This window comes from Ovis canadensis, chromosome 1 (assembly GCF_042477335.2).
Source record: "Ovis canadensis isolate MfBH-ARS-UI-01 breed Bighorn chromosome 1, ARS-UI_OviCan_v2, whole genome shotgun sequence".
NCBI classification, from domain to species: domain Eukaryota; kingdom Metazoa; phylum Chordata; class Mammalia; order Artiodactyla; family Bovidae; genus Ovis; species Ovis canadensis.
Window position 1 is genome coordinate 120,919,436 of NC_091245.1, and position 22,360 is coordinate 120,941,795.

General features: G+C 43.8%; 1 protein-coding gene across 1 annotated transcript in view; it reads left to right on the forward strand.

Annotated features, from left to right (window-relative positions):
* The window catches only part of MPZL1 (myelin protein zero like 1), a 94,834-nt gene that overhangs the window by 3,776 nt on the left and 68,698 nt on the right, over nucleotides 1-22,360 (forward strand). Inside the window, exon 2 of the mRNA XM_069548383.1 lies at nucleotides 3,110-3,703. Within this exon, the coding sequence (XP_069404484.1) occupies nucleotides 3,613-3,703 (91 nt within the window). The 5' untranslated portion in view covers nucleotides 3,110-3,612. The remainder of the gene's footprint in view (nucleotides 1-3,109; nucleotides 3,704-22,360) is intronic.

The following is a 22,360-nucleotide window of genomic DNA, read 5'->3' on the forward strand; positions in this document are numbered from 1 at the left end:
ACAATCACAACGATGTTGGAAATTTTGGTGCCTGACACTGTCTATTCTACTTTTCCCATTAATTCCAGCTCTAGAAAATTATGCCCATATATATTTGCTAGCACTAGCTGCTCCTGGCGGAGAAGGCAATGGCACCCCACTCCAGTACTCCTGCCTGGAAAATCCCATGGACGGAGGAGCCTGGAAGGCTGCAGTCCATGGGGTCGCTGAGGGTTGGACACGACTGAACGATTTCACTTTCACTTTTCACTTTCATGCATTGGAGAAGGAAATGGCAACCCACTCCAGTGTTCTTGCCTGGAGAAGCCCAGGGATGGAGGAGCCTGGTGGGCTGCCATCTATGGGGTTGCAGAGTCGGACACGACTGAAGTGACTTAGCAGCAGCAGCAGCTGCTCCTGGGTGCCTCTTATCTGATCTCTATTAAGAGAAGACTTAAAGCCCTGAGATGTTCCCAAGGCCAACCCTCCTTATTGTACTCTCTGTATACTACATGAAGCAGGAAGTCTGAGAGGCCAATGGGTCTGTACATAGATAACTATTATCAGACAAGACTCTGCTCATGGTTTTCCTTCTTATTGACTCTGTAGGGAAAATTCTCTCCAAGAAGTCCACTCCTTTCAGAGGTAACACAGCCCATTAAAAAGACTTTACTTATCCATGGAAAGTCTTCAATTGATTCTGATTGTATGCCTGGACTGACTGAGCTGAGAAGAGGGGTTTCCAGGAGGTAGAAGCAGGTACCTAAGGAGGAGGAGGTTTGTTAAGTGAGACTCTCAAGTTCATAATTGTGATTGAAAACCCAAAGGTTGGTTTGTTTTCCATTTACTATCTCTACAGAAGGATCCAAAACTAGAATGCAAGGACTATGGCTGAAACAACCTCACATGACTTTTTCTTTGTAACTTCTCTCGATTAATTTAATAAACATTCATTCATCTATTCATTCAGCAAATATTTATAATCTACTTATGATCTGATACTGGTTTTTTTGTGGAAACACTTTGCCGCCCTTGCAAGTTCTGGTTTCATGGTAGCCTCTCTTGTTGCTTCCTTGGGCTCCAGACCTACATATCTAACTGCCTTCTAATTGACCATCTGGGTTTTCTCAGAAGTTTCAGCTGTGTTCAAGGCCCAGTTCATTAGCTTTCCGCACAGACCAGGTTCTCTTTCTGGGGTTTTTATGGTGGGAATTTTTTTCTTTATATAAAAGAAATTTTTTATATAAAAATTCCCTCCAAAAAAACCCCAGAAAGAGAACCTGGTCTGTGAGGAAAGCTAATGAACTGGGCCTTGAACACAGCTGAAATATATATATATTTCTGTGTATATATATGTATGTACATACATATATAAAGGTGCATCTAGTCAAGGCTATGGTTTTTCCTGTGGTCATGTATGGATGTGAGAGTTGGACGGTGAATAAAGCTGAGGGCCGAAGAATTGATGCTTTTGAACTGTGGTTTTGGAGAAGACTCTTGAGAGTCCCTTGGACTGCAAGGAGATCCAACCAGTCCATTCTAAAGGAGATCAGTCCTGGGTGTTCATTGGAAGGAATGATGCTAAAGCTGAAACTCCAATACTTTGGCCATCTCATGTGAAGAGCTGACTCATTGGAAAAGACCCTGATGCTAGGAGGGATTGGAGGCAGGAGGAGAAGGGGATGACAGAGTTTGAGATGGCTGGATGGCATCACCGACTCAATGGACGTGAGTTTGAGTAAACTCCGGGAGTTGGTGATAGGGACAGGGAGGCCTGGCGTGCTGCGATTCATGGGGTCGTAAAGAGACACGACTGAGCAACCGAACTGAACTGAGCTATGTACATATGTATATGTACATATACATATATATACATATACATATATATATATCCTTGCACTTGGTACTGCTTCCTTATTTCTGAGTTTGCTTTTCCTGTTTCTCTCTGGTGAAAATTTATCTAGCCTATAAAATCCGCTTCAAATGCTATTTCCTCGATGCATCTTTTCTGGACACCTCGCGGGCCAGTGGTTCTCAGAAGAGGAAGTTATCTGTATTGAAGTATGTCATGGGCAGCAGAGAAGCTTTTAACATGACACATATCTTTGAGGATCACTGCCTGTTGGCCTTATATTTCTCCTTGATTCCACCTTCTCTTCAAGCACTGAAAAAAAATTTTAATTCAGTACTTGCCTGCTACACTGACTGCTAGACTCTGTGCTTCTTGAGAGTAAAGCCTGGGTATTCTACATCTACAGCACACAGTAGGTGCTCAGTTAATGCATTTGTAGTCTTTCCAATATATGGCATTCCAAAAACGCTTCATGAGGATCTTGCTGACAGAGAAATAAGTTGAAGTGGTGTTTTCTTGTTTGTTTGGTTTTCTCTCACTGGGACTAAGGTAATTGCTATCAGTCTGCCATACTACAAGGCTAGCAGGCTAAAACAGCAAAAATATCGGGAAGCCTGTTCATAAGACTGACTTGAAACAAAACCCCGAAATGAAGGGCTGCAGGGGAGTGCTCCTACCCTGCTCTTCTCCCCCTCTCATCCTAACTGTCTAATACTTGTTTCCTTCTCCCACACTACAAGCCTCCCACCTGGATTCTTCCTTTTCTTCCTACACCCTCATTTTTCTCGTGTTCCTGCCCTTCCGTTTCTCCCTTTCCTAGGGTGTTCTCATAAGCACCCTTCCGAACACTTTCCAGAATTTTGGGGCAACCAGTAAGTGGCAGACACTGCTAACCAACTGGAGCCGGCTCAGGCATGGCACTTCAGAGTCAGGAGGGGAACTTGCCAATTTTTGATAAATCGAGGGACATTTTCAAAAGCAAAACCCCATCCATATGTGCTCCAGGGAGTAGGAGAGAATTCCCAGTTCTCAACCCTTCTTAGCCAAAAGTGGGAGGGGAAGGGTTCCTTAGAGGAAAGTCAGACAAGATGGAGACTTCTTTTTAAGCTATTAGATTTCTCAATTTGCACATAAATTATCTGAATCCAGGCAAAATAGACTTGGGATACAGGGCAAGGGGGGAAATGTGTTCTATCTGCACGAGTGAATCAGAAGTTTCTCCCCATCTCATTCCTTTTTTTTAAAAATTGTGTAAACGAACTGCTTCTTTTTCTCTAGGTGAGGCTCAGAGAAACCGAGCAGAACAGAAACAGAGGCGAAGACAATGAAAAGATCTGGGGGGCTGGACGCTCAGAGACGCAGAGGAGACGCGCGCAGGCCAGAGAAGTCGGGCGAACGGCCACGCAGGCAGGCGGGCAGGCACCGGGCTCGGCGGCGGTCGCCTCGGACAGCCAGGGACCTCCGCCGCTGGCAGAAGGAGCCCTGGGTGGGGCGGAGATGGCGCGGCCCCGCCTGGAGAGAGGGAATGACGGACAGTCGGTGCCTTCCAATCGCGTCCTTCAAAGTGTGCGGGGCAGGCCAATGAGCTGACTGCTGTGGCCAGCGCGGGGCGCAGGCCCCGGCACACTGCTGGCAGGCTGTGGCTGGGGCCGCGAGCGGGAGCGCGGCGTGGCACTGCTCGTCGATACCGGCGACGACGAGTCCAGAGCCCTCGGCCAGCAGCCTAGCTAACTGCAGTGGGGACCGGGGCTCAGGGCCGCGGCGGCTGCGGCTGGAGGACGATGGCAGCGCCCGCCGGGGCCGGAGCACTGATTGCATCCCCAGACCGCCGGCGCTGTCTGTGGTCGGTGCTGGCGGCGGCGCTCGGGCTCTGTGAGTGATGCCGGGGCCAGAGCAGGGGCGGCGGGACCTGTGGCCGGCCCGGCGCTTGCGGGGCGCAGGGGTGGGCAGGGGGCGCGGCCTGCTTGCCCTGGGGCCTGGGGAACTGAGCTGGCGGGCGGGGAGCGCGGGCCCGCAACCGGCTGGAGAGGCGCGGAGCCTCTTTCTTCTTCCTGGATCCCTGCGTGTAGAGGAGGCGGGGAGAATTCACCACTTTGGTCATTTTGGGGGGCTTTCTGGGGAGGGGGCCCGGCGGGCGGCTGCATTGTGCCTTCGCTGGGTTGCCCACCTTCTCCGCTTGGTGACTCTGGGTCGCCCAGGGCCGACTGGGATTCCGGTTCAGGAACCCGGGCTTCTGGCACTCTCCACCTTTGGGAGTCGGCGGAAGGTTGCAGTGTTTTCTTCTGTGGGGCCTTTGTTGGTTTGTTTCCCTGTTGAACGACTTTTGTTTTACCTTGTTGGTTCCATTTCCAGTGCTCTCCAATCCGTTTTTTAAGTCTCGGAGATGGAAGGGCCCCAGAGTTTCATATGCCTTATCTCTGTAACCTGCAGAGCACCGAGAAGAATTAGCAGTACTTCTGGGTTAGGGTGCAAAGAGCTGAAATACCACTGGAATGACCTGGCTTAACAGAGTTTCATGAAATCCATAATAATTCCAGACATAGTCACCATAGTTTGACAAGACATAGGATATTAAAAGGCACACCTGTCTTTGTTAAAAAAAAAAAAAATCCACATTTTTTCCTTTGCCAGATATCATAAGTGAGATATAAGGTTAAAAACCTCAGGGCGGATTTACTGAATTGGATGAATTGTTTTATGGACATCTGCAGTGGTGTCTGCCATAGAACGTTTTTGTGTATTGTTGCTCAAAGCAGTGAACTTGTTGCTGTCTCAGAATGTGGTTAAGTTATAGTTATAAAGAGAGCCAGCTCCTAAGAAACCGTGGAAAGAAATCATTTCTTTGTTTTGCAAAAATATCAGTTGCATCACAGTGTCTGAACATGAAAAACTCAATAATAACTTTTACAGAAAAGCCCTGTATGTAATTTTTGGAGCCAGGGAGAATATTTAATGAATGGCTTCAGGAGCTATAAAGTATAAATGTAAAAGTCCCTTCACTCTCTGGTGGTTGATAGGTGAAGATATACTTTGTATATATAAGACAATCCATTCTGTATAAATGTCTCTTCTGAAGGAGGGAAAAAGGTTAGGAGCATGTGTTTTTCGTTGGTGGTGGTGGTGGTGATGGTAATATTCATGTTTTAGTGAACAAGTAGAAAATAGCTTAAAACTAATGTGTATCAGAACTCTTGTTTATTCATACAGAATTATTATGCATGAGAAGCTAACCTCTGTCTTTACTGAGGACAAAAGCAGAGAAATCTTAATTAAACTCAGAGTACTAAAAAGTAGCTGAACTGAAGAAATAAATATTAATGGATATGAATACAAAAAGATCATCAGAATTACATCAATACATACCTTGGACATAGCTAGCTCTTCAGTAATGGAAGATGAATGCTGATGTCTGAAAGTCAGCAGCTGTTGTTATTGGTTAATTTTAGAAAACCATTGAATGTCTCTTCTTTCGGGTTACCTTTTCTTGTCATGAATACTATATATAGCAGTTCATGTTTTACAGAAAGCCTTCTTAAGTTTGATCTAGATGCAGTTATTCCACAAACATTTACTAATCATTTTTTAAGTACTAAGCACTGAAAATATTCTAGGAAAGATAGTCCCTGGCCTCACATAATTTGCAGTTCAGTGGGAGAAACAAAGTGTGATAAGCAATAGAAGAAGTCTTTCATTAATGGTTTGCTGTAAAAGCACAGAGGAGAGTCATCATCTCAGACTGAATTTCAGACTGCTAAAAGAAAGGGATGCTTGAATTAAGTAGGAATTGGGAGAAAACAGTATTTGCAGATTCATGAATGAACCCGTTGGTCAGTCAGCGTGGTGAGAGGTTGGAATGTATAGAAGAGATGGTGGGAGTTGAGGCAGGAGACCCAGCTAGAGGCTCTAACTCCCAATGGACCTTGTTTGCCATGAATAAGGCTGAATTTTATCCTAAAGGTATAGAGAGCCTGTGAAGGATTTCTCTGATTATTGAGATGTGAAGGGTGTGTTTGAATGATGTGAGGCTGAAGAAACCAGAGTGTTATATAAGAAACAAGAGCAGGAGGACTGAAGACCTGAATTAAAACAGTGGGTTATGAAGAGAGGACATATCCATGAACTTGTTAGAAAGTAAATTTGATGGGGCTTGGAAATTGATTTGATGTGGACTTGCAAGATGACCCTAAGTTTCCTGCTTAGGAAGCTGGGCATAGTTCTGCAAAGTTATGCTTTTCACAGATGAAGAATGTGGGATGAGGGAAAAGGAGTGTTGGAGGAAGAGGATGATGAAGTTACTTTTGGATATGTTGAGTTTAAGATGCTGCTGAAATATCTCAATAGAAATGGGACAGTTGCGTAGATGGTTCAGTTGGGTAGGTGAAAAGAAAGTTCTGGAAGGAGATATGGATCTGGGAGGCTTTATGTGGGTAGTAGTTAAAGCTATGGATTGCTTGGATGAGGTCAGCAAGGGAGAGGGTTCTTGAAAGAAATAGTAGAAGGCCAAGAACAGAGTTCTGGGGTATATGGAACCTGAGAAGGAGACTCGTTGAGTAAGAGAAGCAGAAGAGTGCTGTCTTGGAAACAGAGTGTGGAGCTTTAACTGTGTCAGATGAAGAGTGTGCACACTTCAAGGATTCACTGAATTTGGCAATGGGAATGAATGTCTTTGGTAACCTTTAGGTGGGCTTGAATACCCAGAACATGAAGAAGAAATCTCAGTAATTTGTACCACCCACTTCAATAAAGGGCACCATCATCCATCTAATTGCTCAACCCAGAAACCTAGGATCCACCCTAATTAACTTCCTATCCTTCAGTCCCCACATCCATTCAGTTCTCCCATTTCCAAAATACCTCTAGGACTCACCCACTTTCTTTTTCCCCTCACCTACTTTTTTCCTGTTGGTCTACTCCTAGATTTTTACTCGAAATCACTGTCATTTCTTGGCTATGTTACTGTGGTAACAGTAGCCTCCCAGCTGGACTTCGCATTTCCCCCTTGCGTCTTTTTAGTTCCTTCTTTACACAACCACAAAAATGATTTTTAGAAAAATGCAAATCAGTTCATGTAGCTTTCTTGTTTGAAATTCTTAATGGCTTCCCATTGCATTCTGAATGGCATTCTTTCTGTGGCCTACAGTTCTCTACATGATCTGGCTTCTGCCTGCCACTCTGACTTCAACTTTTGCCCCTTGCTCACTATATTCAAGCCATGTTGCCATCTTTCTTGGAGAAGGAAATGGCAACCCACTCCAGTGTTCTTGCCTGGAGGATCCCAGGGACGGGGGAGCCTGGTGGGCTGCCGTCTGTGGGGTTGCACAGAGTCAGACACGACTGAAGCGACTTAGTGGCAGCAGCAGCGGCAGCAGCAGCAGCAGCCATCTTTCTGTCCTTCGACACTCATTCCCATCTCAGGTCCTTTGCCCTTGATACCTGATGTGCTCTTTCCCCAGAACTGCCCAGAGCTATCTCATTTTCATCAGTGAGGCCTTAGCCTAAGTGTCACTTCCTCAGAGAGGCCTTCTCCAATCACCCTATGCAGTGGGGTTCCCTGTTATTATTTCTTCAGTTCAGTTCAGTTCAGTCTCTCAGTCATGTCCGACTCTTTGCGACCCCATGCATTGCAGCACACCAGGCCCCCCTGTCCATCATCAACTCCTGGAGTTCATCCAAACTCATGTCCATTGAGTCAGTGATGCCATCCAGCCATCTCATCCTCTGTTGTCCCCTTCTCCTCCTGCCCCCAATCCCTCCCAGCATCAGAGTCTTTTCTAATGAGTCAATGCTTCGCATCAGGTGGCCAAAGTATTGGAGTTTCAGCTTTAGCATCATTCCTTCCAGTGAACACCCAGGGCTGATCTCCTTCAGAATGGACTGGTTGGATCTCCTTGCAGTCCAAGGGACCCTCAAGGGTCTTCTCCAATACCACAGTTCAAAAGCATCAATTCTTCAGTGCTCAGCTTTCTTCACAGTCCATCTCTCACATCCATACATGACCACAGGAAAAACCGTAGCCTTGACTGGACGGACCTTTGTTGGCAAAGTCATGTCTCTGCTTTTTAATATGCTGTCTAGGTTGGTCATAACTTTCTTCCAAGGAGTAAGCGTCTTTTAATTTTATGGCTGCAATCACCATCTGCAGTGATTTTGGAGCCCCAAAATATAAAGTCTGACACTGTTTCCACTGTTTCCCCATCTATTTGCCATGAAGTGATGGGACCAGATGCCACGATCTTCGTTTTCTGAATGTTGAGCTTTAAGCCAACTTTTTCACTCTCCTCTGTTCCTCTTCACTTTCTGCCATAAGGGTGGTGTCATCTGTATATCTGAGGTTATTGATATTTCTCCCGGCAATCTTGATTCCAGCTTGTGTTTCTTCCAGCCCAGCGTTTCTCATGATGTACTCTGCATAGAAGTTAAATAAGCAGGGTGACAATAGACAGCCTTGACGTACTCCTTTTCCTTCTTGGAACCAGTCTTGGCCCTTTGTTTATGTCCTTATTGTAATTTCTCACTGTTTGGTGGTTCTCTTTTCTCTTTCACTAGAATCCAGGACAGAGGTTGTGTTGATCTTGTTTATAGAAGTATCTCTAGGGCTCAGTGTACTGAATATGATAGATACTAATAAATACTTATTAAATGCAAGGAGGCTTAGGCATGTCTTGATAACAGTTTGTTAGTAGTTTGCTGCATGTGTTAGGATTTGGCCTGGCACATAGGAGGTATCCAAGAAATGTTTGTTGAAGGAAGGAGTATTTTTTCCAAGTTGATTTTTATGCATTATCTGATAATTTTCATTCTTTAAGTACTACTTCATATTCCTCTGATATATATGGAATAAATTAACATTCTTCGATCACTTTAAGCACTATAATTCTGGAATTACTACTTATTATGTACGATAATTGTTTTATCATGTTTGTTGTAGTATATAAGTGTTTTATCCATAAAACTTTTCTGTTTTTTGGTGCTTGTTGCTGTCTCAAATGCAGACTTGAGACACTTCCGCTGTAGTTCAAAGGCCACTAATCTCATTACCAATTCCCTCAGCCTTTTAGTTTGGATTTACTAGTTGCGATAATAAAATAAAAATTTAGTCTTTTTTTTTTTTTAATATTGTACCACACACTTTTGTCTGAACTCCAGGGTATTAAGTGGGCTCAGAAGCTGCCAAAAAAAAAGAAAGACAATATTAAATGAAAGATATATGTATAAAGTGCATAAAATGTGAATTTGTGTTTTTACAAAATCATTATTCACTTATTCAACCAAATGAACACCTTCTGGGTGCCAGGCACTGTTCAGGCATCTTGGATGCAGCAGGGAGCCTAGATTCTAGTGGGAGTAACAGACTGTTCAAATAAAGAATGGACACCAAAGAGCAGTTGGTCCTTTGGCAATCACAATTTAAGATAATCACCAGTTGTGAAAGTTTGCAGTAAAAAAAAGAGACTTTTCTGTTGTGCCTGCAGTGCTCCCAGGAGAAGGCAGTGGCACCCCACTCCAGTGCTCTTGCCTGGAAAATCCCATGGACGGAGGAGCCTGGTGGGCTGCAGTCCATGGGGTCGCTGAGGGTCGGACACGACTGAGCGACTTCACTTTCACTTTTCACTTTCACGCATTAGAGAAGGAAATGGCAACCCACTCCAGTGTTCTTGCCTGGAGAATCCCAGGGACGGGGGAGCCTGGTGGGCTGCCATCTATGGGGTCGCACAGGGTCGGACACGACTGAAGCAACTTAACAGCAGCAGCAGCAGCAGTGCTCCCAATCCTGGGGGCATAGGTTCCATCCCTGGTCAGGTAACTAAGATCCCACATGCCACGCAGTGTGGCCAAAAAAAGAAAAAAAGAGAGAGAAAGAGAATACTATTGGCATTACAAAATAGATATTTTTTAAACTTATGAAGGATCCACCGTGGGATTCCATTAATGGTTGCTCTTTCCTGCTGAGTTTAAAATGTGATTTAATTGGGGAAAACATGATATACACAGTTTTCCAGAAATATTGCTGCCTCCTTTCCACCTGGTAAATGCTGGTCTACTAAGTATTTCTCACATTCCTTTCTATTGTGACTAAAGCTGCTTTTGTGTAGCCTTAATCACATTTCTTGTGGATGAGTAGAATCTTCTAACTGGAGCCCAGTTGTGTTTTTACTGAAGTTGTAGCTTTTATCTGAGAATTTGGATTCTCTGTGTAGGATATGCATCTCACGTATTGCAAAGATTATTTTTAGATATTTTTTGACATATACACACTGCTCTATTTATTATTCATTTTTGGCTGCACTGAGTCTTCAGTGCTGCGTGCAGGCTTTCTCTAGTTGCCGAGAGTGGGAGCTACCCTTTAGCTGTGATGCACGGGCTTCTCGTTGCGATAGCTTCTTCGGTTGCAGATCCCGGGCTCTAGGCAGATGGACTTCAGTGACTGCAGCATACAGGCTTAGTAGTTGTGACTTGCTGGCTGTAGGGCACTCACGCTTCAGTAGCTGTGGCACAGAGGCTCATTACTTGTGGTCTGTGGGCCCTAGAGTGTAGGTGTGGCACACAGGCTCTTGAGTGTGGGCTCAGTGTTTGTGGCCCAGGCACATGGGGCACCTGCCCAGACCAGGGATCAAACCCCTGTCCCCTTGGGCAGGCAGATTCTTATCCATTGAGCCATCAGGGTAGTCCCACAAAGATTTTAATCTTGCTTGACTATTGGTGTCATTTTTTAAAAAAGAGAATAAATGATTTGCTTTGACATGGAATTCATTATAGATTACTTTGGTCTTTCTAGCTTCCATTAAAGGAAAGTTAATTATTGAAAAAAACTAGAAGCATTGCCTGAAGTCTCAAGTATGTTGAGGCTCTTGGTCTTGCTCCTTAAGGCTGGTGAGATATGAAGCCTTTGCATGTCTTGAATGATAGTCCTTTCTTCCTTTTCTACTTTTGTTTTGCCAAATATTTGACATTAGCCATGCCCAAAGTCACTGGAATTTTGGCTGCTTAGAAGGTGGAGGTCAGTTGGCTTTGTGATCATTCAGTTCGGTTTAGTCGCTCAGTCCTGTCTAACTCTCTGACCCCATGGACTGCAGCATGCCAGGCCTCCCTGTCCATCACCAACTCCCGGAGCTTCTTCAAACTCATGTCCATTGAGTCAGTGATGCCATGCAATCATCTTATCCTCTGCTGTGCTCTTCTCCTCCTGCCCTCAGTCTTCAATGAATCAGTTCTTCACATCAGATGACCAAACTATTGGAGTTTCAGCTTCAGCATCAGTCCTTCCAATGAACACCCAGGACTGATCTCCTTTAGGATGGACTGGTTGGATCTCCTTGCAGTCCAAGGGACTCTCAAGAGTCTTTTCTAACACCCCAGTTCAAAAGCATCAATTCTTCGGTGCTCAGCTTTCTTTATAGTCCAACTCTCACATCCATACATGACTACTGGAAAAACCATAGCTTTGACTAGATGGACCTTTGTTGGCAAAGTAATGTCTCTGCTTTTGAATATGCTGTCAGGGTTGGTCATAACTTTCCTTCCAAGGAGTAAGCGTCTTTTAATTTCATGGCTGCAGTCACCATCTGCAGTGATTTGGGAGCCCCCCAAAAATAAGGTCAGCCACTATTTCCACTGTTTCCCCATCTATTTTCCATGAAGCGATGGGGGCTGGATATCATGATCTTAGTTTTTGAATGTTGAGTTTTAAGCCAACTTTTTCACTCTCTTCTTTCACTTTTGTCGAGACTCTTTAGTTCTTCTTCGTTTTCTGTCATAAGGGTGGTGTCATCTGCATATCTGAAGTTATTGATATTTCTCCCGGCAGTCTTGATTCCAGCTTGTGCTTCATCCAGCCCTGCATTTCTCATGATGTACTCTGCACATAAGTTAAATAAACAGGGTAACAATATACAGCCTTGACGTACTCCTTTCCCAACCAGTCTGTTGTTCCATGTCCAGTTCTGTTTCTTCCTGACCTGCATACAGATTTCTCAAGAGGCAGGTCAGGTGGTCTGGTATTTCCATCTCTTTAAGAATTTTCCAGTGTTTGTTGTGGTCCACACAGTCAAAGCTTTTGGCATAGTCAATAAAGCAGAAGTAGATGTTTTTCTGGAACTGTCTTGCTTTTTCCATGAGCCAGTGGATGTTGGCAATTTGATCTCTGGTTCTTCTGCCTTTGTGACTACTTGTAGTGCCTAAGTTGAGAAATTGTCATCTTCTCCTGGGACCTTTATATCTTCGCTGTTAAGCTTCTATTTATAAAATCTTTTTGAATGCATGTGGGCTGCCGTATGTAAGGGCTTCCCTGGTGGCTTAGACAGTAAAGCCCGGGTTCGATCCCTGGGTTGGGAAGATCCCCTGGAGAAGGAAATGGCAACCCATTCCAGTACTCTTGCCTGGAAAATCCCCTGGATAGAGGAGCCTGGTAGGCTATTGTCCATGGGGTTGCAAAGAGTTGGACATGACTGAGTGACTTCACTTGACTTGAGCTGCTATAATTTTTTATTCATTTATAACTTTACCTTGGTTCCCTTAGGCCTTTATCCAAGAAGAGAAAGATGGTTTCACTGATAAATTCTCTTTCAGTGAATTCTTTTTTTTTTTCTTCCCGTTGAAACTCAGAGCCTCCCAAGAAATTAGGATCTTTTGTAATACCTCTGATTTGCTATCAGAGCCTGTGGCTTAAATAGATTTCCAACAGCCATGATACATTGTACCTAGTTCTTAGGTTTAACTAATTGGGGTTAGAGATACAATGTCTTTGCTGAGCCTGGGTTCTTTATTCTTACAGATGAGATTGACCCATAGAATGAAACCCATGACTTCAGCTTGTTAGTGCTGTGCTATAATCAACTGAACAAATGTTGATGAATTTGCAGTTTACATGGTCTGTACTGAGACTGTGATAGTCTATAGTACTTTGGGATCTGATGAGTTTGTTATGTGCAATTTAAAGCCATTTTTAAAATGCTTTTTATCAAAGTTAAGAAATATATTCTTTTCTCTCCAAACATTGAAGGTCGCAGTGTGCAGTTATGTAAACTTAACATAAGCCTGTGCTTCTTCCAGATAACACTTGAAAAGATAAAGGTGCTTTATTGTAGGCTAAGCTTCAGTGAGAACTTGGATGACCCTATACCAGCCTGTTTCCTACAGTTATTCACATCCAGGTCATAATTGCTATATACCCTCCTCTGAAGGATATTGCTAGGAAACATAAGTAAAGGACTCAGCTTCCTAAGAGAAAAGTATGTTAAAATGCAAATATTTGAGATCTCCTAAATAGTTAAGAAGGGCAGAGAGAAAGTGAGTAGTTAGGAGGAAATTTTGAATTAATTAACCCATTATCTTTCTAGATATAGATCCAGGTATATATATCTTTCTCTTTTCAACCAAGTATAACTTAGAAGTTTAGATATAAAACTAGGTTAAAAAACAAACAAAAAAAAACTAGGTTCATGTTATTTCTTTTGTTCTGCTCTCATTAATTGAGTCTGTACCATGCGCCAGGCCTTTGCTAACCAATTTATATGTATTATTTCATCTCCTTACAATTCTGTGTGGTAATTATTATTTTTATTAATTTTACAGATGGAGAAACTAAGAATCAGACAGGTTGTGTGATGTGCAAACTCATTTAGCTAATGTGTAGTAGAGTTGGGACTCAAAGCTGCAAAGCGTGTGTTTGCAACCACTCTGCGTTATTATGGGTCTCCCTGGTGGCTCAGATGGTAAAGAATCTGCCTGCAATGCAGGAGACCAGGTTCAGTTCCTGCGTCAGGACAATCCCCTGGAGAAGGGAGTGGCAACCAACTCCAGTATTCTTGCCTGGAGAATTTCATGGACAGAGGGCTGTAGTCCATGGGGTCACAAAGAGTCAGACACGACTGAGGGGCTAATACTTTCACTTTCTGCATTATTATAGAATTTCTCCTTCAAAGTCTCTAACTGCTTTTTCAAAGGTTTCCAGGATGTCTTAAATGTTTGCAAAGAATCCTTTAACTGTCCCAGGGCATCCACCAGTGTCCTGTGTCTGTGGTCACATTTGTGCCAAGAGCCCCATGCCTTGATGCTGCCAATTCCAACCTAGAGGATGAAGCTGCCATGTTGAAGCCTTCCTCACTGCTGATGCAGAATTGTGCCCTGCTCCTCCCTAGGACTTGTGAATGGTGTGATTCTTGTAGTTTCTCACTCTGGTATTGCTCCCTCTGGCTAGGACACAGCATGAATCCATTTATCCAAGTGTCTGACACCGTATGAGGCTCAGAAATGTTCCTTGCCCCTCATGTGGACCAAGCCACTGAGCCTTCCCTCTTCACTTGGGCTGAGTTTCTCCCTGGAAGCTGTGCAGATCCTTCTGCAGTTAGACTCCTGGCAGACTTGCCTTACAGGATGTCCAAACAGGCTCAGAATGTTCAAAGCAAAAGCTCCTCACTGGGACCTTTCCTGGCCCTTCCACCCCACTGGCAGAGGTTCTGTAGCCCCGCTGCCTTTCTGCCTGCCTCGAGTAGGAGTTCCAGCTCTTGTCTCTGAACTCATAGGGACTTTTGGTCTGGATCACTTTCATCTGTTTGGAATTTATTCCAAACCCCCACCCCCAGTGAATGCAAATATAGAAGAACCCTGGTAAGGCGTGATGAACCTTATATACTAGAGAAATTAGAGGATATTTTAATAATAAGCAAAGATGATGCTGATTTGTATATGGATTTCAGAACAGAAAATGCTGAGGGGCAATTTCTCATTTCAGATTATAGGTCCACAGTTTTATCAGCAATTCTGAAATCCCAAAAGCTCTGAAAACTGAAAGTTTTTTCCTAAGTTTGATACATACTCTTTGGCTGCATAATTTGACCTGAACTGGTTATAGACTATTTCAGTTGTGATCCACTTGGAAAAATAATCATATGAAACATAAATACTTATAAACCACAGAAATACTTATATATTTGATTGTGGGATGCTGTCTTACACCCGACTGGGGCTGTTGTATAATATATAATACATGCATTGTGTTAATTTTATGAAATCTGAAAAATTCTACCTCCTGAAACACATCTAATACATAAAGCTAATGGCTTGCTACTTAAAACACCTTCATTCAAACTCATTTCTTAACTTCTGCTAGTTTGGACCCTGCGGCCTTGTCTCTATTCAGCTGATTTAAGTATGGGAATTGATGGAGGAGATGTGACTTTCTATTTTTATGATTCAAGTTAGACTTTTATTCATGTGACCTAGAACTTTTGTGCTTACACAGATCAAGTAAGAATTTAGTGGGCTGCCCACCTATATCATTTCCAGGAACACTATGATCAATTAGCCAATGCTGCCCATCTCTGAGTCAGACCGTTCTGGCTACTGCTTTCCCTCTGGTATTGCTGTGGAAACGCACTTGCCTTTGGCAGCTGAATGCTGCCACTTGGATCCAGTTCCTTCCATTGCCGTTAGGGAACATCACATCAGTGTTAGCAATTCGCTCTGCAAGTTCTGGCCTACTGAGAGTGGTCCCAGGACTCTTCAAGGATGCTGGGGCTCTCCTCACAAATTTTTTTCTCATATATTCAGAAAGGCATGTCTTTTGGACCTGGGGATGGATGATTTGTCTTAAATGATAGTCCAAATTGGGAGATTGGAATCCATGTACATGCACTATTGATACTATGTATAAAATAGGTAACTAACGAGAACCTACCATACAGCCCAGGGAACTCTACTCAGGGCTCTGTGGTGACATAAATGGGAAGGAAATCCAGAAAAGCGGGGGTATATGTGAACGTATAGCTGATTCACTTTGTGCCATAGCAGAAACTAACACAACATTGTAAAGCAACTACAATAAAATTAATTAAAAAGAAGACAAACTCCCTCCAACTTTCCAATTTCCCTGAGCCTTTGAATCCCTTCCTCTTCATTAAACCAAGGCAGATCCGGCATTTCAAGCTCATTTTCTGTGGGCCACTTTTGGCCCCTGTTTTAGCCAAGGGACCAATACAAACTGTTAGCGCTGTTTCTAATGCTCTTGAATTGCAACATTAAATGCAGAATCTCTGTTTAATGGGCTCTTATCAACCAGTTTGGCCTGATTCAGCTTTATGATCCTACCACCGTTGTTCTGCATACTTAGTATCCATTCTACACATATTCCTTGGATTCCTGCCTGTTGTTATTCAATCACTCATTTGTGTCCAAACTCTTTGGGACCCCATGGACTGCAGCACACCAGGCCTCCCTGTCCAGCACCATCTTTTGGAGCCTGCTCAGACTTGTATCCATTGAGCCGGTGATGCCCTCCAGCTATCTCATCCTCTGTCATCCCCTTCTCCTCCTGCCTTCAGTCTTTCCCAGCATCATGGTCTTTTCCAGTGAGTCAGCTCTTTGCATCAGGTGACCACAGTATTGGAGCTTCAGCTTCAGCATCAGTCCTTCCAATGAACAGCCAGGGCTGATCTCCTTTAGGATGGACTGGTTGGATCTCCTCGCAGTCCAAGGGACTCTCGAGTCTTTTCTAACGTATCAGTTTGAAAGCATCGATTCTTCTTTCTGTGTGAATCAGAAAAATCAAGTAGTTCTTTTGGAGTGTAGTGTATCTCCTCATCAGTCACACTCTGTACCTGTAGGAAGCTTCTGTGCCTTGAGGCTAGTGATCAGTCTAGAAACAAAGAGGAGTGGTTGGGCTGGGTCCTGAGGACACTCTTCAGTGTCTTTCACGGCAGCTGCCTCAGGGGAGTCCATTAAAGTTTCCTGGCGAAGCAGGGTTAATCCCAGGCTGGGGTATGCTTATCCTGGGAGAGGAAGCTCAGTCGTGGGGGCTCGCATGCCCAGCTCCATCAGGCTGCCTGCGTGGCCTCGTTACTGCTCAGTGCCTCCCGTTGATAGTAGGCGCCTGTGAAGCTGGAGACCAAATTGCTGTGTAATCCAGCCGGCGTCAGGATGAGAGTTTTGGGTTTGGTTTTCGCAGTCTCAGCTCTATGGCTGTAGGAGGTAAGTACCCCTTTCAGGGAAGAAGTTTTCTGATCATTTACGAGTTCTTGAGTTGGGAATTTGAATCCTTGAGCTCATCCCATTTTTTCTGACTTTGTCTAGTGACTATAGGAGCAAATTGAACTACCTCATTGTCCTCATTAGTTTGACAAAAAATGTTCAAAAGTGTTATGTACATGGTCATCCCAAACTCCTCCTTTTCTAATTGTTTGATTGGGGTATTCGTTGGTGATGGTTTGTGTATCTCTGTTGCCACATTTTGCCAGGGACTATCAGAGCTCTCTTTACTAAATGGTCGTTAGTGGTTTAAATCTAATCAGAGTGGAGAGCCAATTCCCCAAATTCCAGAACCAATTCAGAAAATTCATCCTTAAGATTCTGTTCTAGAAAGAAGCACCCTTGGTACCAAAATCTGTTTTAGTCAGAATTGTCCAGAGACACAGGACCAGCAGGATAAACGGATGGGTGCATGGATATTTTAAGTAAATGGATCACACAGTGGTCTCCACCACTTTGTGGTGGTTGTTCAGTCATTAAGTCATGTCCATCTCTTTGCAACGCCATGGACTGCAGCGCGCCAGGCTTCCCTGCCCCTCACTATCTTGCAGAGTTTGCTCAAATTCATGTCCATTGAGTTGGTGATGCTATGTAACCATCTCATCCTCTGCTGCCCGCTTCTCCTTTTGCCTTCAGTCTTTCCCAGCATGAGGGTCTTTGCTAGTGAGTTGACTCTTTGCATCAGGTGGCCAAAGTATTGGAGCTTCAGCTTCAGCGTCATTCCTTCCAATGAGTATTCAGCATTGGTTTCCACTACAATTGACTGGTTTGATCTCCTTGCAGTCCAAGGGACTCTCAAGAGTCTTCTCCAGCACCACAGTTCGAAAGCATCAATTCTTTGGTGCTCCACCTTCTTTATGGTCCAACTCTCACATCTGTACATGACTAATGGAAAAAACACAGCTTTCACTGTATGGACCTTTGTCCGCAAAGTGATGTCTTTGCCTTTTAATACTCTGTCTAGGTTTGTACAAAAAAGGTCTTAATGACCTGGATAACCATGATGGTGTGGTCACTCACCTAGAGCCAGACATCTTGGAGTGTCAAGCGGGTCTTAGGAAGTATTACTAAGAACAAAGCTAGTGCATATGACAGAATTCCAGCTGAACTATTTCAAATCCTAAAAGATGGTGCTGTTAAAGTACTGCACTCAATGTACCAGCAAATTTGGAAAACTCAGCAATGGCCACATGACTGGAAAAGGTCAGTTTTCATTCCAATCCCAAAGAAGGACAGTGCCAAAGAATGCTCAAACTACTGCACAGTTGCACTCATTTCACATCTTAGCAAGGCAATGCTCAAAATCCTTCAAGCTAGGCTTCAACAGTACATGAACCAAGAACTTCCAGATATACAAACTGGATTTAGTAAAGGCAGAGGAACCAGAGATTAAATTGCCAACAGCTGTTGGATCATAGAGAAAGCAAGAGAATTCCAGAAAAAATCTGCTTTTGCTTCATTGACTACACTAAAGCCTTTGACTGTGTGGATCACAACAAACTGTGGAAAATTTTTCAAGAGATGGGAATACCAGACCACCTTACCTGCCTCCTGTGAAACCTGTGTGCAGGTCAAGAAGCAACAGTTAGAACAGGACATGGAACAACAGATTGGTTCCAAATTGGGAAAGGAGTATGTCAAGGCTGTATATTGTCACCCTGCTTATTTAACTTCTATGCAGAGTGTGTGCACGTGTGCTTAATTGCTTCAGTCATGTTCAACTCTTTGCGACCCTGTGAACTGTAGCCCACCAGGCTTCTCAGTGGGACTCTCCGGGGAAGAATATTGGAGTGGGTTGCCATGCCCTCCTTCAGGGGATCTTCCTGATCCAGGGATCTAACCACCATCTCGTATGCATTGGCAGGCAGGTTCTTTACCGCTAGCACCACCTGTGAATCCCATCTGTAGAGTACACCGTGCGAAGTGCAGATGATACTACCTTGATGGCAGAAAGCAAAGAGGAACTAAAGAGCCTCTTGATGAAGGTTAAAGAGAAGAGTGAAAAGCTGGCTTAAAACTCAACTTTCAGAAAACAAAGATCCTGGCATCTGGTCCCATCACTTCATGGCAAATAGATGGGGAAAAAATGAAAACAGTGACAGAATTTATTTTCTTGGGCTCCAAAATCACTGTGTACAGTGACCACAGCCAAGAAATTAAAAGATGCTTGCTCCTTGGAAGAAAAGCTATGACAAACCTAGGCAGTGTATTAAAAAACAAAGACATCACTTTGCTGACAGAGATCTGTATAGTCAAAGCTATGTTTTTTCCAGTAGTCATGTATGGATGTGAGAGTTGGTCCATAAAGAAAACAATGCTGTAGAATTGATGGTTTTGAACTGTGGTGCTGAAGATGACTCTTGAGAGTCCCTTGGACTGCAAGGAGATCAAATCAATCAATCCTAACGAAAATCAACTCTGAATATTCATTGGATACTAAGTACTAAGTACTGATACTGAAGCTCCAGTACTTTGGCTACCTGATGCAAAGAGCTGACTCATTGGAAAAGACCCTGATGCTGGGAAATATTGAAGGCAGGAGCAGAGGGAGGGGTGACAGAGGATGAGATGGTTGGGTGGCATCACTGACTCAATGGACATGAGTTTGAGCAAACTCCCAGAGTTAGTGAAGGATGGGGAAGCCTGGCCTGCTACAGTCCATGGGGTCGCAGAGTCCGGTATGACTTAATGACCTTAGTGACCTAACATTTAGGGAAGATGATCTGCTTTACTCAGACTCTGCCAGTTTCATTGGCAATCTCATTCAAAAACTTACCTTCATAAAAACATTCACAACAGTCTTTCAACAAAGATTATTGGCCCAGTTGGTGGCTCAGCTAAGTTGACACATAAAATTAACCACCACGTCAGTAATGAATTATAAAAGATAAGCTGTAAGAGGAGATCTCAAATAGTTGATTTCCCGTCACTGTAAACAGTTCTCTTCCTTGCTCTACTTTAGCACTTCTTACGTCTCAACTCAGTGTGATCTGACTTCTGCCTCCTGTCACCTGTTTGACACTTTAATAAATGCTTAGACAATAAAGAATCTGCTTAAAACACTGGAGACTTGTGTTTGATCCCTGGGTTGGGAAGATCCCCTGGAGAAGGGCATGGCAACCCACTCCAGTATTCTTGCCTGGAGAATCCCATGGAGAGAGAAGCTACACAGTCCATGGGGTCGCAGAGAGTTGGACACGACTGAGCGACTTTCACAGACACACACCTGAGGTTGCCAAATCAGCTGACCTGTTTCATGTCTTTTCTTTCTGGACTTCTTTGCTTCCTTCACACTGTTGACCACTCTAGTCTTATTTCCTTTCTCTTTGTGACATTGCTTCTGATCCTCATCTCTCCTCACTGTCTGTTCTAAGCATTCCCCCAGCACCAGCCTGTGCCCTAATATTGATTTTTCCTTCTGTCCTGCTCTCAGCCATCTAGCCTCATCATGCTCATCTTTAGTGATCGCATCTAGTTTTTTTTTAATTGCAATTCATATCTGGCAGATAAAGCATTTGATAAAGATTTATTAAATAAATGGTGGCTCCCAAATATATCTCCAGTTCTTTGAACTGCAGACTCTTACCCACTGAATGTCCAGAAGCAAGTTAGACTTCCTGTTCTTAAAATTCAACTCCATATGTCTCTCCTTTCCAAACTGTGCCTCTGCTTCAGTCCACTGGCCATTGTTCTCAGAGTTTCTCACTGTCCCGTTTGCCTTTCTCTTAGACACCTAAGACTAAAACTTGAACATCATTTCAGAATCCTTCCTTTTCCTCACCCCACCTCCGTGGATTTAACTAGAGTCCTCCCAGTGTTCACCGGCTTTTTCTGAATCCATCTCTTTTTTCCGTTGTATTAGCTGTCAGTCTTTTTAAGTCCAGATGACTGCAGGAGCCTGCTAATTGGTCTCCCTAATGCTAGTCATGTTCCCCTCTGGACTCCCCTCGCAGGTGTTGTCAGAGGGATCTCTTGTGGACAGACTTAATGGTGCTGCCCTTCAGCTAAGAGCCTCCTTCCCTCTCCATTATCTCCAGGATAAGCTTGGGTCCTTAGCTTCTGCCATTAGCTTTCTTGCACTTTGTTTACAGCGTTTCTGCATGATTCACTGTTTTGTCTCCTTGATTTTCTGTACGGTATGTTCACTCTGCCCGCTGATTACCCTTCTCCCTATTTATTTACCTGGCTACCTCTATGTAACCTTCCATCTCAAGTGCAAACTCCTCTGGCAGATATTCTGCAGTAAGGCCAAGTGCCCTGCCTCTAAGCTTCTACTCTATCGTTTTATCTAACATTGTCTTTTTATTTGATCGTTTCACTAAATGCAGAACTGTGGCTTATCTTTCTTTAGGTTTTCATTGCTTAAAACACCACCTAGAATGTAGTGGTAAGTGTTTAGTGGTTAGGAGGTGAACTGGTAAACAGAATCCCATGTGGGAACTATAAACTTTAGAGCAGAGAGTGAGTGAAAATAGGAAGGTAGGTCCTCCCAGAACTTGGAACTTCAAGATCTAGGGAGCAGTCATTTGACAGTGATATGGCTCAGAGGAGAAACTAACCAAACTCTCAAGAGCACTGTATCCAATAAGGATATCATGTCAGCTTAGTGAGTTTCAGTGAGTATATAAATGCTGGGTGTTAGGACTTCCCTGGTGGCTCAGATTGTAAAGCGTCTGTCTACAATGCAGGAGACCCGGGTCAATCCCTGGGTTGGGAAGATCCCCTGGAGAAGGAAATGGCAATCCACTCCAGTAATATTGCTTGGAAAATCCCATGGACAGAGGAGCCTGAGTAGGCTACAATCCATGGGGTCGCAAAGAGTCGGACACGACTGAGCGACTTCACGGTCACAGTAGAATGTTTAAGTGGATTGAGTTGTTAATGTGTTTTTCTGCCTGTGAAATCCCTGACATTCAAGCTAGTTTTAGAAAAGGCAGAGGAACCAGAGATCAAATTGCCAACATCTGTTGGATCATGGAAAAAGCAAGAGAGTTCCAGAAAAACGTCTATTTCTGCTCTATTGACTATGCCAAAGCCTTTGACTGTGTGGATCACAATCAACTGTGGAAAATTCTGAAAGAGATGGGAATACCAGACCACCTGACCTGCCTCTTGAGAAATCTGTATGCAGGTCAAGAAGCAACAGTTAGAACTGGACATGGAACAACAGACTGGTTCCAAATAGGAAAAGGAGTACGTCAAGGCTGTATATTGTCACCCTGCTGATTTAACTTCTATGCAGAGTACATCATGAGAAATGCTGGACTGGAAGAAACACAAGCTGGAATCAAGACTGCCAGGAGAAATATCAACAACCTCAGATATGCAGATGACACCACCCTTATGGCAGAAAGTGAAGAGGAGCTAAAAAGCCTCTTGATGAAAGTGAAAGAGGAGAGTGAAAAAGTTGGCTTAAAGCTCAACATTCAGAAAATGAAGATCATGGCATCTGGTCCCATCACTTCATGGGAAATAGATGGGGAAACTGGAAACAGTGTCAGACTTTTT